Genomic DNA, 13,436 nt, shown 5'->3' with positions numbered 1-13,436 from the left:
GTGATTCTTTTGTACATGCTCCGGCGAAATATGAACGCTATGAAGAGGTATATCTAGAGCTCGTGTCCACGGAGACCATCTTCTACTCCAAGAGTGTGGGGTGCTTGTTGTTTATGAACTTCGTATCTTACTTATTCTTATTTCTGAACTTGGAACTCATGCTTGCTTGTGAACATTTGCTAGTATATGGACTTGTATGGTTGTTTATCATGAAATTGGAACTCATGGTTGGTTGTGAGCTTTGACTCATGCTTTTGGTTGTGAACTTGTTATATATTGCTAAGTCCTCAGCGGTGCTATGTACATGTTGCTTATATTGCTTGCTGGATATTTACTATTGGATTGGATTGTCGGGTTGTCCCAATAGAAAAAGAATTATGGGATATAAGGCAGTATTGAACTCGGTTTACATATTTAAACCAAGCATACCTCTCGGCTTACTAGACACGTGTTAGTTCCTGACTAAATGGAATTGCCAGTGCATGTAGAAACCGAGAGGACACCTCGGCTTACATGCAACCTGTAAACCGTGCCAAACCTACGAGGATCTCAGACTTAGATATAAGCCCTGCTCGTGTACTAACACACTCGTCTTATAGATGGGCACGTGGTCGCTTCGGGTAGGGAAATAAAGCCGAGTAGGGCATGACTTACTTCTAAACCATGCGTGGATGCAGGTTCTCAGCTTACCTATAAGCTGTGAACATATGTAATACACCCGGTTTATATGCGGGCACATGGCGGCATGGGGTTGCTCCGGGCAGAAAAATTAATCAGAGAGTGGCAATCGGCTTACAGAGAGGCCACCTGGCACTCCGTCTCCATCGGGTGGCTGTCATGTGCTTTTATTTTGCCTAGAGGCAGGGTTTTGGTATAGGCTTATAGGTAAGCCAAGTCCCCGTGGAAAAGATCTTGGCTTATCCTGAATTGCCGGTATGATGTAAGGCTGTAAGCCGAACAAACTAACCATGTCGGGTGCCACACTTAGCTTAGTAGGCCTTCACCGAACTCGACTTATTAGTATTTTTCTCTAGAGATTGGACTAGAGGAGACCTGGGTAATTTTGCAACTTGAACACCGGAATTGCTTCACACACGATACAACATGAACGATTTGTGAACGATCCGTTCTCTACGCATCAGCTAAGAAAAACCAATCGCCTCCTGCGTGCATCGACGCGGTTGGAGCTGCCACATGGGATCGTCCATGAGTCGGCTGCTGGGTTGTCGTGTGTATAGCAGCTCTGTGATTCAAAACTGGACACTATATAGTAGATATGTGTACATGGTCAGTGTGATTCCTAAACCAGTTTTTTAGCGCAATTTTGCACACTGGATATCTTTTCATAGTATCACACCCATTCTGCCAGAATATAGAATAGGTTCGACAATAGATCTACATGAAACTGATTCGCAGAATGAGCTACATGAATCTTCGACACAGCAAAGTTATCACCTCATAAGCAGATACCACTAGACTTTCCAAGTTCAACAACTCAAAAGACGAAGCAAAGAGAAACCACTAAGCAATGAACTACTACTACTTGAATTACACATTATCAAACATTTCAGGGTGGGAAACTACTTCTTTTCTTCGCATGTTTGGCTAAGGTAATTCGCATGTTTGGCCAAAACAGAAGGAACTTCACTTAAACAACAACGTTTTACCAGAAAGTCTGAGATCTTGAGAGTTGAGACTCGACATGTATATCCTGGAACCAAAACGGTGAAACCAGCCAAAAATCGACATGTCCACAGTATCCAGAACAGGGTCTTTCCTCCTCACCATCCTCGTCCCCGTCCTTGCCATGGCCCTCGTCCTCGTCGTACTTCTCCTCTTCCTCCTCTTCCTCCTCGTCGAGACGTATCAGCAGCAGCAACATTAGCAGGGGCAACAGGAGCAGCAGTAGCTGGGGCAACAGAAGCAGCAGTAGCACTGCCAACAGCAGCAGCAGCAGTAGCGGGGGCAACAGAAGCAGCAGTAGCGGTGGTAACAGCAGTAGCAGTAGTGGTGGCAACAGCAGCAGCAATACCATTTTTAGTATAAGGCGTTCCTTGAAGATCAGCAGTCATGCCCTTCCCTTGAAGACAGGATCTGCTGAGAATGGTGGCTCTGAGCATGATACCATTTCCATCATCAGAAAGCTTTCCCCTGGGAATTATTAAGTCGTACACTGCGGGTAGTCCATCAGAGAGAGAAGAGCTTCTTATGAGGCAATTTGTACTTTCACAAGAGCCGGTGGTTAAGCAGTCGTATTCCATATTACATTTGAACTTGGGTTCCATAACTTTTGGTTGGACGCAGATGACTGAGATGGCATCCAAAAGGCTCTGATGCCATGCTGAACATGTAAGCCTGGTTGTAGGCGAAGAGACACCATGCCGGAATCTGGGAGGGTTGTTGACGGACACTTGTGTTGGGTGATGAAATGGTCCAGGAGCACCTTTGTTGATCCAGCGAAGCCACAACCAGACTCTGGGCAGAAGCATGGGACATACGGGCATGCCTTCTTGTGTTCATCTTGTAGTAGGTGACCACCTCCGCACATCCATACTTGTCATTGGAGCAAGCAACTTTGACTTCTTGGACGACATGTTCCATCCCAAAGCAACGCTTGAAGGAAGTTTCGATAGAGCACACGGGACATTTCTTGTCCAGCTTCACACAGCAAAGCGAGCATATAAAATGCCCCACAGAGCACTGTGAAAAAGAAAGAATCATTGTGAGGACAAATCTTGCCAGAAAGAAAGAACTGAAACACTACACGACAACATGATAGGTTAGTACCACACATTTCATTATGTCAGTTACCATAGCTATCATGTAAGATTACATAAGAAACACATTTTGCCAAGTAGCACCCATCCAATGACTGGTTTATCAAAGCTCCTCTTTTATCTTGAGCGCTATCGTAAGTGAAATAAAAGCTCAAGTTTAAAGACAACATGTACATACACGTGGTGCATTTACCTGGAGTATTGGAGGCCTAAGGGGCTCAAAGCAGATGGGGCAGTCAAGGGTCTCCCCGCCCATGGTGACCTTCAGCTTCTTTGTGCTGCTCTCTCCCTCTCGCTCCGCTTCAACTTTTCTAGTGCTAGCATCAGTATTACTACCATCCATTGCCAACAACATTCCAAGGTACCCTCACTAGTTTGCAAACTCAACCAAGATACAAAACGTTTGCCTGTTGACAAGATACATAGATAAAAGTCATGGAACTGACAAAGTGACAGGCGTTAAGCTAGAAAGGCAATTATTTTGGGCAGAATAGCAAAGGAAAAGCAGCAGAACAGTAAACATTTATAAACAGGCTAATAAACCGATTGGTTCAGGACTACAATTTAACAGATTTGTTGGTTTCTCTTGTTTTCGGAGAAAAGAGTACTTGAGCTGATTTCCCTTAACAGGACAACAATGCATATGCAAGGAATCTGACAGAGAAGCAGTAAAAGAAGAAATTTATTCCCGTTAAAAGTTTGCATTGGCATAGCGTAGCAGTGTGACTCCGGCGATGGAGGCATGTCCCGCATCGAGAGGGATACAGCCGTACCTGAGGTGCCTGGTCGCTTCGGGGCCTATCCACTACAAGACCTAGTCACCACTCACCATGGCCGGCTCGAGGTCGTCGTTTCACAGTTTCAAACATCAGAATTCAAATTCACATATAGTATTTTTCAAACATATAAATGACATGTCCGCTGTTCACATTGCTGCTTAAGTTAAGCAACAGTGGGCATTGCCTTCCCCTATGAACTGAATTAGTACAATGAAAAGAAGGGGATGCACTGCATAGTTTCATCAATGCATCTTTTGTGTACTGTTATAAAACTACAGAAGTTAAATGCAGCAGAGTCGGGTGGCGGATATTTTGATTGTTTTGCAGGGTGTCGGTACTGTCCAAATGCAGATGAGATCTAACTGCCAAGGCCATGCTGGATGAACAGTACTAGTGGTGCTGTGACAGACGAGAAACAGAATCCTAGCTAGATTGCAGAGAGACGGGGAGGGGGGCGCGACCTGCCTCGGGCGACGAAGGCGTCTGGTGGCAGGGGACGGGGATCCGGTGGCCGGAGTGGTAGGTCAGGGAGAGGCGATCTGCAACAGGCGGCGGGGGAGCTCTGGCTTCCGTGCGCGGTGATGGCAGGCGGTGGCGGAGATGGGCGGCTACCGTGCGCGGTGGAAACCAGAGGCAGGCGGAGGTGCTTCAGCGTCCGGTGAAGCAGGGGATAGCGGCGGGAGGGAGGAGGGCGGAGGCGGCCGGCGCCGCGGCGAGGAGGGAGGAGGTGTTGAGGGGCGGGAGCGGCGAAATTTCCCGTGTCGACGACCCGTGGAAAGGGGTGATTTTTAGGGCAACCCTAACTGATCCTTTAAAAAAGTTTAATTCCTTAAAAATGTTTATTCTGAGAAGTTAATCACATCTAGCCGATCTCGTAGTCGAGTTTTTTTTAACACAGTACAGGCGCAAGCACTCATATAAACGCGCATACACTCATTCCTTTGAACGCACACACGCACCCCCTACCCCATGAGCACCTCTGAGAGACTGAGCCGGCATATCATCTTGAGATTTTACGAAGTCATTGTAGGCGTCTCGTAGTCGACGGGAACGTCTGCTTCACTGGAAGCGTATCTAATGGGTTAGGGATACCACTGTCCACCTAACCATCTCAACCAAGTATTTTAACTACTTAAATTCTGAGGAGTTAAACTTAAAAATTTGGGCCACTTTCTCGTTTTTAACAAGACGCCACAAGTTTTCATGAAGAAAAATCGTTTCCTCTGCCCGTATGACGCTTCCTCTTCCTGTCTGTCGCCGTCAGACCCATGCCACAGGCCGCCCGACGTCCTGGTGACCGAGAAAATAGAAACTCCCCCTCCCAACCACCCCGCACCTCCGGCCACCCTCGTTGGCACTGGAATCCTGGTGATGGCGACGAATTTTGTGACCTGCTCGGAGCGGCACAGGCGACAACGGAGATTGGCGAGCTCACGCTCGAGGGTGTCAATGTGTTGCCCCATGGCCTCCATGGATGTGCAGATGTGTGTGTACTGACGCAACATTGCATCTCGTTGGAGGATGCCTATGAGCGTCATGCTAGGGGGCATGCCCTGCGGTCAAGGTGATGTTCAGGTCAGGGCCTAAGCTTTACACCATCGCAGGTCAGACCGGGGAGGCAGTTGAGGCCTCTGGGACACGATGTGAGGCCAACTCCAACCGGTCGACCCAAACGGACAGAAGAATTTTTTGCTTTTTGTTTGGGTAGCCAAACGGAGGCATCCGCCCCATGGCTGCCCTCCAGCAGTAGTCGCAGCACCCAACAGGACGGCCCATTTGGCCCGCCCCATTCATTTTTTTCTTCCAATAATCAATATTTGACTTATTATCATCAAAATATAGCACCTTTTGCATAGTATTATATGCCATGCCGGCATACAACATTGCTCCAAAAGAATCCCATGAGTCTCACGCATGCCCATAGTTCATGAAAAACAAACAATATAATCAGGCATCTCGCTCCATCATGAGCTTTTGCTTCCCCTCAAACCAAGCTCTTTCTAGGGGTCATCTTGTTCAAGCCAACCCCCATGATCTCCACTTCCTTGGTGTCCGTGGCGGTCAACGTTGTTGACATGTGCGGTGATTCCAGTAGCCTGGGCAAGCAGGCCACCGACGAACCCGTGCGGGTCGCAATAGCAGCGGTGACGAGAAGGACCGGCTCATGGTACCCTGGCATGAGTAGGGGTAGGTGTTTGGTTTATATGGTTAATTCATTTGGCTTAGTAAGGTTTCTAGAGATTTGGTCTATGTAAAATAACAACTGAAATAATCACACAAAAAATTGCCACCGAACCTTATTAACCAAAATTTATTGGTTCGGTTTGTTTGGTTAACCGCAAAACCCAAATATGTGTGCACCATCAAAAGCAGCGTATCATCTACGTTTTGTTAAACTCTGTACAGGCATAGCCACCAATCAATCTAAAAAAAATATGTAGTTGCCAATTAGTATTTGCATGCAATCCAGATCCTATAATCGTGCTTGTGCTTGCTTGAATCTATGTACAATTGCACACTAGCTAGCTAGCTAGTGACTTAGACTAATCAGCTAGCCTGTTGTGCTTGCGCAGGAGAGAAATGAGGGTGCAAGACTCACAATTCGGTAACTTCAGTGCGGTTTTTGTCAACTGAAAATCAACTTTGAAAAGAACATCAAATTGTGCGAACTGAATAACTAAAAACCGATTAAGCCTATATTTCGGTTAACGGCTCAATTCGGTTTTGGTTCGAAAGTGCTCACTCCTAAGCATGAGGAGTGTGCTTTGCCGGCCTTGGCTGCGATGGCCTCGGTGTCCGCATGAGCGGTGGTGGCGTCTTCTTTTTCCCTTCACCTTCCTTCTCCGGTTGGCCCGCTTCGCCATCTTGGACACCATGTGCTCCAGGGTGATCTCCTTCTTCGGCTTCTTCTGGGCCACGGCACAGCCAGGCACATCAGGGACAGGGGCGGTTCGTCGGCCATGGCTCTAGGGTGGGAGGGAGAGAGGTTTTGGGGAGAGAAAAGGTGGGAATGGAAATGGTGTGCCATCGACAGTCGAGCCAGGGGAGCACATGCGGAGGACACTGCGGGAGTCTGTGGCGTGTTCCCGCGGACCCAAATCCAGACCAAATTTTGGCTGAAAATGGACAGCCGTCCGTTTTCATTGGCACGTTGGACCGTGTTTTTTGTCCACGTGGACCCAAACGAACGAGTGTTCATTGATGATATGTCTCGTTTATTTGTTAGCACATCGACCCGTTCATTTGTGTCGTCGCTAGATTCACGTGCCTCTTGCTCCGTCAATCCTTGCTGATCCACGCTATCTTCTGTCTGTAGAAGCTCGACAAACATTTGCATTCTATCCTTGACGCAGGAAACTGCCGTTTATGTACTGCAGTCTGGCCGCGAATGAATTGTTCTATAACTCTGCAGTATACGTGGCCAGTGTGATTTCTAAACCAGCTTATTAGCATAATTTTACCCATTGGATACCTTCTCATAGTACCAGACCCACTGTGTTAGTGCTATACAGAATAGGGTCGACAATACATCTGCATGAAACTTATTCCCAGAATAAGCTGCATGGATCTTCCACTCAGCAAAGTTATCACCTCATAAACAGACACTATTATAGCTAGACTTATCAAGGTCAACAAATCAAGAGACGAAGGAGCAGAGAGCAACCACCAAGAAAGTTAACTACCACCAGGAATTACACAATTCCGTATAGGGCTTCATAGTTGCACATTTTGAAACATCTGGTTGGCCGTTACCAGATTCAGTGTGGAAATTACTTCTGTCTTCGAATGCTTGGATAAGGTAAGTGGCATCCAATTAATCCTTCTTTGATACGTACTCCCTCCGTTCGGAATTACTTGTCTCGAAAATGGATGTATCTAGAACTAAAATACGTCTAGATACATCCATTTTCGAGACAAGTAATTCCGAACGGAGGGAGTACTTTATATTGCTACACTGCTGATACCTGCAACAGCATAGGCAAAGAGCAAACTGTGTAGATGCATGCTGCTCCAATGCAGATAAAATTGCTGCAAGGTGGTTCAAAGTCGACTGACTTGAAATGAGCTAGGAAAATGCCATCCAGCAGCACTAACCCACCATTTTCCACCCGCACTATGGTAGCAATTTAAACAGCGAAACAGAAGAAACTTCACTGAAACAACTGTGGTACAAAAAAGTCTGAGATCTTGAGACTCACTATCATTTCCTTCATCAGAAACGTTTGCCCTTGGGCAACATCACAAATTAAAACATTTATTTCATCAGAAATTACCTTTAGAAATTTGTTTCTTTTTAAAGATAATCAGGCATCTGTTTTTCCACCTTGCGATCCAGGAAAAACGCAGAAATATGAAAGCGAAGGCATTCATGTGTGCAGGAGTCTAAAATTAAATAACTGCAAAAAGGTAGGTATGTGATGCAGAGAAATTTACTGACATAACATATATTTGGACCTACTATTTTCTAGTAGATACATTGTTGAAACAACTGCGATGCCTTTCTAACTCAGGATATCATTTATCTATTTAGGATTTGCATCATCCAAAAGGTTACCCTTGAAGATGCATCTCCACAGGCTGCCCACTAATGTGTTCACGGAGCCGCAGCCATGCTCTACAACAGTGATACTTAACAGGACTATAAAGACCCTCTCAACTTATATGTCCCAGAAACACAATGTGAAAGCCAGGTATAATAACAGTCAGTCCAAGCTAAACTTAAAGTTCTACTCCTCGAAGACGGTCCAGAAACACAATTGAGTATATCAGATGAACACAGGCCCTTCATTGAAGAGCAGAAGTTGGGTCCTTTCCTCAATTACGGGGTCTGCAAATACTTAAACTTTAAGATCTATTATAACGTCATCAATATTATCAGAACTATCAAGAACAAGGCCTTCGTTCCTGCAAAAAGAAGGGCCTTCGTCAAAGAGTAGGAGTCAGGCCCTTTCGTCCTTATCATCCTCGCCCTCGTCCCCGTCCTCGTCCTCGTCCTCGCCCTTGCCCTCGACCTCGACCTCGCCCTCGCCCTTGCACTCGCCCTTGTCCTGGCTCTCGCCCACCTCCTCCTCCTTCTCTTTCTCCTCCTTGTTGGGACGCTGATGATGCCGATGAAGACGACGACGATGATGACGAGGACGATAACGACGATGAGCTAGAATCATCATCTCGTCGTCGTCATCATCATCATCATCGTCGTCGTCATCATCGTCATCGTCATCGTCATCATTGTCATCATCTTCATCATCAGCAGTAGCAGTATTAGCAGTTTTAATACAGGGCGTTCGTTGAAGATCAGGAGTCGAACCCTTTCCTTGAAGACATGATCTGCTGATAATGGTGGCTTCGAGCATGATACCATTTTGATCATCAGAAATCTTTCCCTTGGGAATTATCAAGTCGTACACTATCGGTAGCCCATCAGAGAGTGAAGAGCTTCTTATGTGGCAATTTATACTTTCACGACAACCGGTCGTTATGCAGTCATATTCCATATTACATTTGAACTTGGGTTCCGTAACGTTTGGTTGGACGCGGATTACTGAGATGGCATATCCAAGAGGCTCTGATGACATGTTGAGCAAGAAAAAGTAGCTGGTCTCGGTGCATCGCAAAACATGTAACCCCGTCTGTAAGCGAAGTGACACCGTACCGGAGTCTGGGAGGATTGTAGACAGACACTTGTGCTGGATGATGAAATGGTCCAGGAGCACCTTTGTTGGTCCAGTGAAGCCACAACCGGATTCTGTGCAGGAGCATGGCGCATTTGGGCATGCCTTCTTGTGTTCTTCTTTCTGGTAGTAGATGACCCCCTCGACACAGCCATACTTTTCATTGGAGCAAGCAACTTTGGCTTCTTGGACGACATGTTCCATCGCAAAGCAGCGCTTGAAGGAAGTTTTGATAGAGCACACGGCACATTTCTTGTCCAGCTTCTCACGGCAAGACGAGCATATACAATGCCCCACTAAGCACTGTGGAATAGAAAGGATCCTCATGAGAACAAATCTTGCCGGAATGAAAGAACTGAAACACCTTGGTTACCATAGCTGTTATGTAAGATCTCATAAGAAACCCTTTTTGCCAAGTAGCACACATCCAATGATTGATTTATCAAAGCTCTTGATTTATCTAAATGAAATAAAAGCTTAAGTTTAAAGACAAGTCAACATCTACATAAACGTACTACAATTACCTGGAATATGGGAGGCGTGAGGGGCTCGTAGCAGATGGGGCAGTCAAGGGTCTCCACCCCCATGGTGACCTTCAGCTTCTTTGTGCTGCTCTCTCCCTCTCCTTGTGCTTCAACTTTTTTCTTGTTTGTATTAGCATTACTACCTTCCATCGCCAACAAACTTCCAAGGTACCCTCACTAGCTTGCAAAGTCAACAGAGACACAAATCTACTGGGCAATACAATCTCAATGCGTGTTCACCTGTTCCATAAGATACATGGATAAAAGTCATGGAACTGACAAAGTAGCTAAGTATTTCTAACACTTGAGAGGGCTCCCGCTAGGTTTCCCTCCCCGCGCCGCCACCCGCGAGGCGGCCGGCGGGGGCTCCAGATCCGCTCGCCGCGCGCCTCCCCTCCTCCTCCCTCCTCCCTCGCCGCCGCCACGGGGCGCGGCCGGGCAAAGCCCGGCCGGCGCCGGCGGTGGCGGGGCCTGGTCTCCCCCCGGCGCGACGGGGCGGCGCGGGCCGCTCCTTCAGGTGCGGGCGCGGTGCTGACGCGGGGCACCGCGGCGTGGCGGCGCGGGCCTCCTGGTGGGCGTGGCGCGGCGTGGCCGGCTGCGCGGTGGTGTGCGCCTCGCCGTGGCGGCCATCCCGTCCGGCAGGCGGCGCGGGCTGCGGGCGGCGTGGGCGGCGGCTGGGGTCCGGCTTCGGGCCCTCGGCGGCTGCGGTGGTTCCCCTCCGTCGCGGGCGTGCGGTGGTGGTGCGATTCGGCCGGTGGTGGTCCGGCGACCTGGTGGTGGTGGCCGGCGGTGCGCGTGGTGGTGGTGCTTCCACTTGGCGGCTCTCTGTGCGGGGAGGCAGGGGAGCGGCTTGGTCTGGAGCGGCGGCGTCGACGGTGTGCCGGCTGCAGCACGAAGGCGGGAACTTTACGGGCCTCGGAGATCGCGGTCGGGCCTGTGCGGCCACGGGCCTGGTATGTTCCTGCTATTGCGTCCGGTCAGCTACCGTCAAGGCGGTGGAGGTGGGGCCCTCCCGCGTGCCGATGTGCTGCTGCCCTAGTCCCGGCTCCTTTCCTTCTTTGTGCGGACCATGCTTCACGGTGCCGTGGTGAGACGGCGTGAGAAGCTTCGTGACCGGGTTGGCGCAGGGTGAGGGTCTGTTTGGTGGCGAGCTCTGGAGTGCCTGAGGTGGTGGTTGGGATCGGGAGAAATCTCTGTTGGCTTGGCCGACACTGACGCGGTGGCGCTTGTGGGTACCGCCTGACCTTCCTAAAGGGCGTCGGGGCTACCCTTCCTCTCTCCTCACAGCGTACCGGGGAAACCCTTGGCAGCAGCGTCGTCATCGTCGAGTTCCTTCTTGGAGGTGCTGATTGGTACCGGCGCTTCGGATGCTCGGAGCTTGGTGGACGATCTCCGGTGGGTGCAGCGGCCTCGAGGCTTCTTCGTTTTTTCGTCGATCCGCCATTGTTGGCATTAGTTTCTTTTCTATTTTCTCTTTCTTTCCTTTTGGGCGTGACTGTGCTGCTTCCGCCCCAGCACCTATCGTTGGATGTTCGGTTGGTTGCTTTGTATACAAAGCGGGGGAAACCCTTTTTCGGCAAAAGCAGCAGAACTAGTAAACATTTACAGAAGTTCTAACTTCTAAGGCAATCTCTTGTCGACCCCAAGTAATTTAGAGAAGGATACGGCCGAGTATCCTTTAGAGGAGCATATTTACTCCTCTAAAAACATGGTGTTTCTGACCGATCCCCAATACTTAACAAAGTAAAAAAGACAGTGGCGCATTAACCCAAATTCGGTGCAAATTTAGTTCAAACTACTACATAAAAACTTACTAAAACAAAATTTGATGCAAATTCAAAATATATTACATAGCTCAAAAAAACTACTCGCTATCGGCTGCCACCCGGTGGTCGACCGGCTCCAACCGCGGCAGCCCGTTGGGCAAGTTGCGCCAAGCATTGGCACAATGGAGGCGAATTGACATAATGTCTTACTCGCGTGCCACCCGCATCGCTGACTAGAAGGAGCCAATTTAAACGCGTTTCTTCGTATCACGGACAAAGATCTTAGCGACCCACGTCCCCCGAGACGGCTGCCGCACACCGAGGTATTTACTCTGCGTTGGCGGTGGGAGGTTCAGGAAGCCGCACAAGCGGTCGCCGCGGGAGGATGCGCCACTACGGCCAAGGCCATAGTACCGCTCATGGTGGCGCGGATCAGCGCTGGGGATGGGCGGCAGGTGGATCCGACCATTATTGGCGGCGGGCCGGAACCGGAGGGGATGTGGGTTGGGAATTTTTACTGCCCGTGCAGCCAGTCAAGTATATTTACCCCACCACGTACTCCACTAACGGTTTTTGGTGTTCAGTTGCTTACAGAAAAACTGGATTTATCCTCCTCGTTTTCCAGCTCAAACCGGTTACTGGGGATCAGTAAGACAATGCATATGCAAGTAATAATCTGACAGAGAAGCGGTAAAAGAAGAAATCTATTAGGGCTAAAAGTTTGCACTGGCATAGCGCAACAGTGTGACTCCGGCGAAGGGCAAATCGAGAGGGATGCAGCTAGCCGTACCTGAAACAACCTGGTCGCCTCGGGGCCTATCCACTCCAAGACCTAGCTAGTTGCCATGGCCGGCCTCAAGGTCATGGTTTCCACCGAGGAAAGAGGGGAGAAGAGTGCTGCTCCCTTGCCGGCGAGGTCTCCGCCGGGCCCGCGCGCCGCCTTGATCTGAGCACGATGGTCGATGATGGGAGCGGGGAGATGAAGCAGCGCTGAGGGCGATCGAGAAACCGTGGAAAGGAGCCGTGTCTTTTTAGGTGTCTCTTTTCCTTTTCTGCTCCTATTTTTGTGAGGAAACTTGAGAGATTTACTCCTCAAACCTCGATCGTATTTTTTTTCTTTTTTTTTGCATGGTAATACGTGTCTCATTTATATAGAATAAAGATCAAGTTACAAGGCACGTAAGCACCGACCATACATGACTGAAAAGATAGGAAAATCCTATGCAAAATACCAGCGTCTGTCCCTTTCCTTCGACACCACCGAAGCGGCCACCAAAGGGTAAAAAGACAGATCACCTCTTCGCCCAAGCTCGACGCGGCTCCATCGCTGATCAGCAGCTTTACGGACCTCCAAAGTAGTTGGCCAAAAGCAAAACCATAGCCGTTGAAAGAATCAGACCGGGGCAACATGTCCCCGGACACGCCATCGAACTTCAGAACTGACACCCTCGCATGACGACGACGTCGGAGAAGGAAATCAGAACTGCCCGCCTTCGACCACAAACCCAACACAAGATACTCCATCTTCTAGCTGTCAATTGCGTAGACAACAGCCTGCGCGTACTCCTGAACGACAAAACCTCCCTGCTCCACCATGACATCGGAGACAACGCCACAGCAACGGGGACAGAGCAGAAGGAGAGACACACCTGATGGAGTCGCCGCCGCCGCCTCGTCAATACCATCCATGAACCCTAACGCTGTCGATCTGAGGGATCGACAGAGACACGATGCCATCAACTCCGAGACGCCGCCATGAAGAACACCGCCGGTGTGGGAGTGGGATTGAGGCAGATTTATTCGTCCGGGCGCCGCTCCCACCACCCCAACGACGCACCACGACCTACAAATCCAAAACCTAACTACAGAGTGGAGGAACGGGGTCCCCCCTCCCTCCTACCGCCGAAGCAGCAGCCGA

General features: G+C 49.2%; 1 protein-coding gene and 1 pseudogene across 1 annotated transcript; both read right to left on the bottom strand.

The window, feature by feature from the left end:
* Nucleotides 1–1,644: 1,644 nt before the first annotated feature.
* LOC119279129 lies at nt 1,645–3,177 on the bottom strand (annotated as a pseudogene).
* A 5,319-nt stretch (nt 3,178–8,496) lies between these two features.
* Nucleotides 8,497–9,902, bottom strand: LOC119279128 (E3 ubiquitin-protein ligase SINA-like 7). The gene is made up of 5 exons (XM_037560506.1): nt 9,753–9,902; nt 8,939–9,531; nt 8,820–8,874; nt 8,620–8,751; nt 8,497–8,550 (listed from the first exon to the last, which is right to left on the bottom strand). The coding sequence occupies exons 1-5, from the start codon at nt 9,900–9,902 to the stop codon at nt 8,497–8,499; spliced, it is 984 nt and encodes a 327-aa protein (XP_037416403.1).
* Nucleotides 9,903–13,436: the final 3,534 nt, after the last annotated feature.

This window comes from Triticum dicoccoides, chromosome 3B (assembly GCF_002162155.2).
Source record: "Triticum dicoccoides isolate Atlit2015 ecotype Zavitan chromosome 3B, WEW_v2.0, whole genome shotgun sequence".
Taxonomy (NCBI): Eukaryota; Viridiplantae; Streptophyta; class Magnoliopsida; order Poales; family Poaceae; genus Triticum; species Triticum dicoccoides.
The sequence above is the reverse complement of the archived record's forward strand: the minus strand, read 5'-3'. Positions and strand labels throughout refer to the sequence as shown.

Bases quoted from the DNA above. Each gene is read 5' to 3' on its own strand.
- LOC119279128 (XM_037560506.1), bottom strand. From the start codon at position 9,902: ATGGAAGGTAGTAATGCTAATACAAACAAGAAAAAAGTTGAAGCACAA. The intron at 9,532-9,752 runs GTAATTGTAGTA...TCTATTCCACAG, and splicing joins TCACGCCTCCCATATTCCAG to TGCTTAGTGGGGCATTGTAT. The intron at 8,551-8,619 runs GTGGGCGAGAGC...GGCAAGGGCGAG, and splicing joins AGAAAGAGAAGGAGGAGGAG to GACGAGGACGAGGACGGGGA.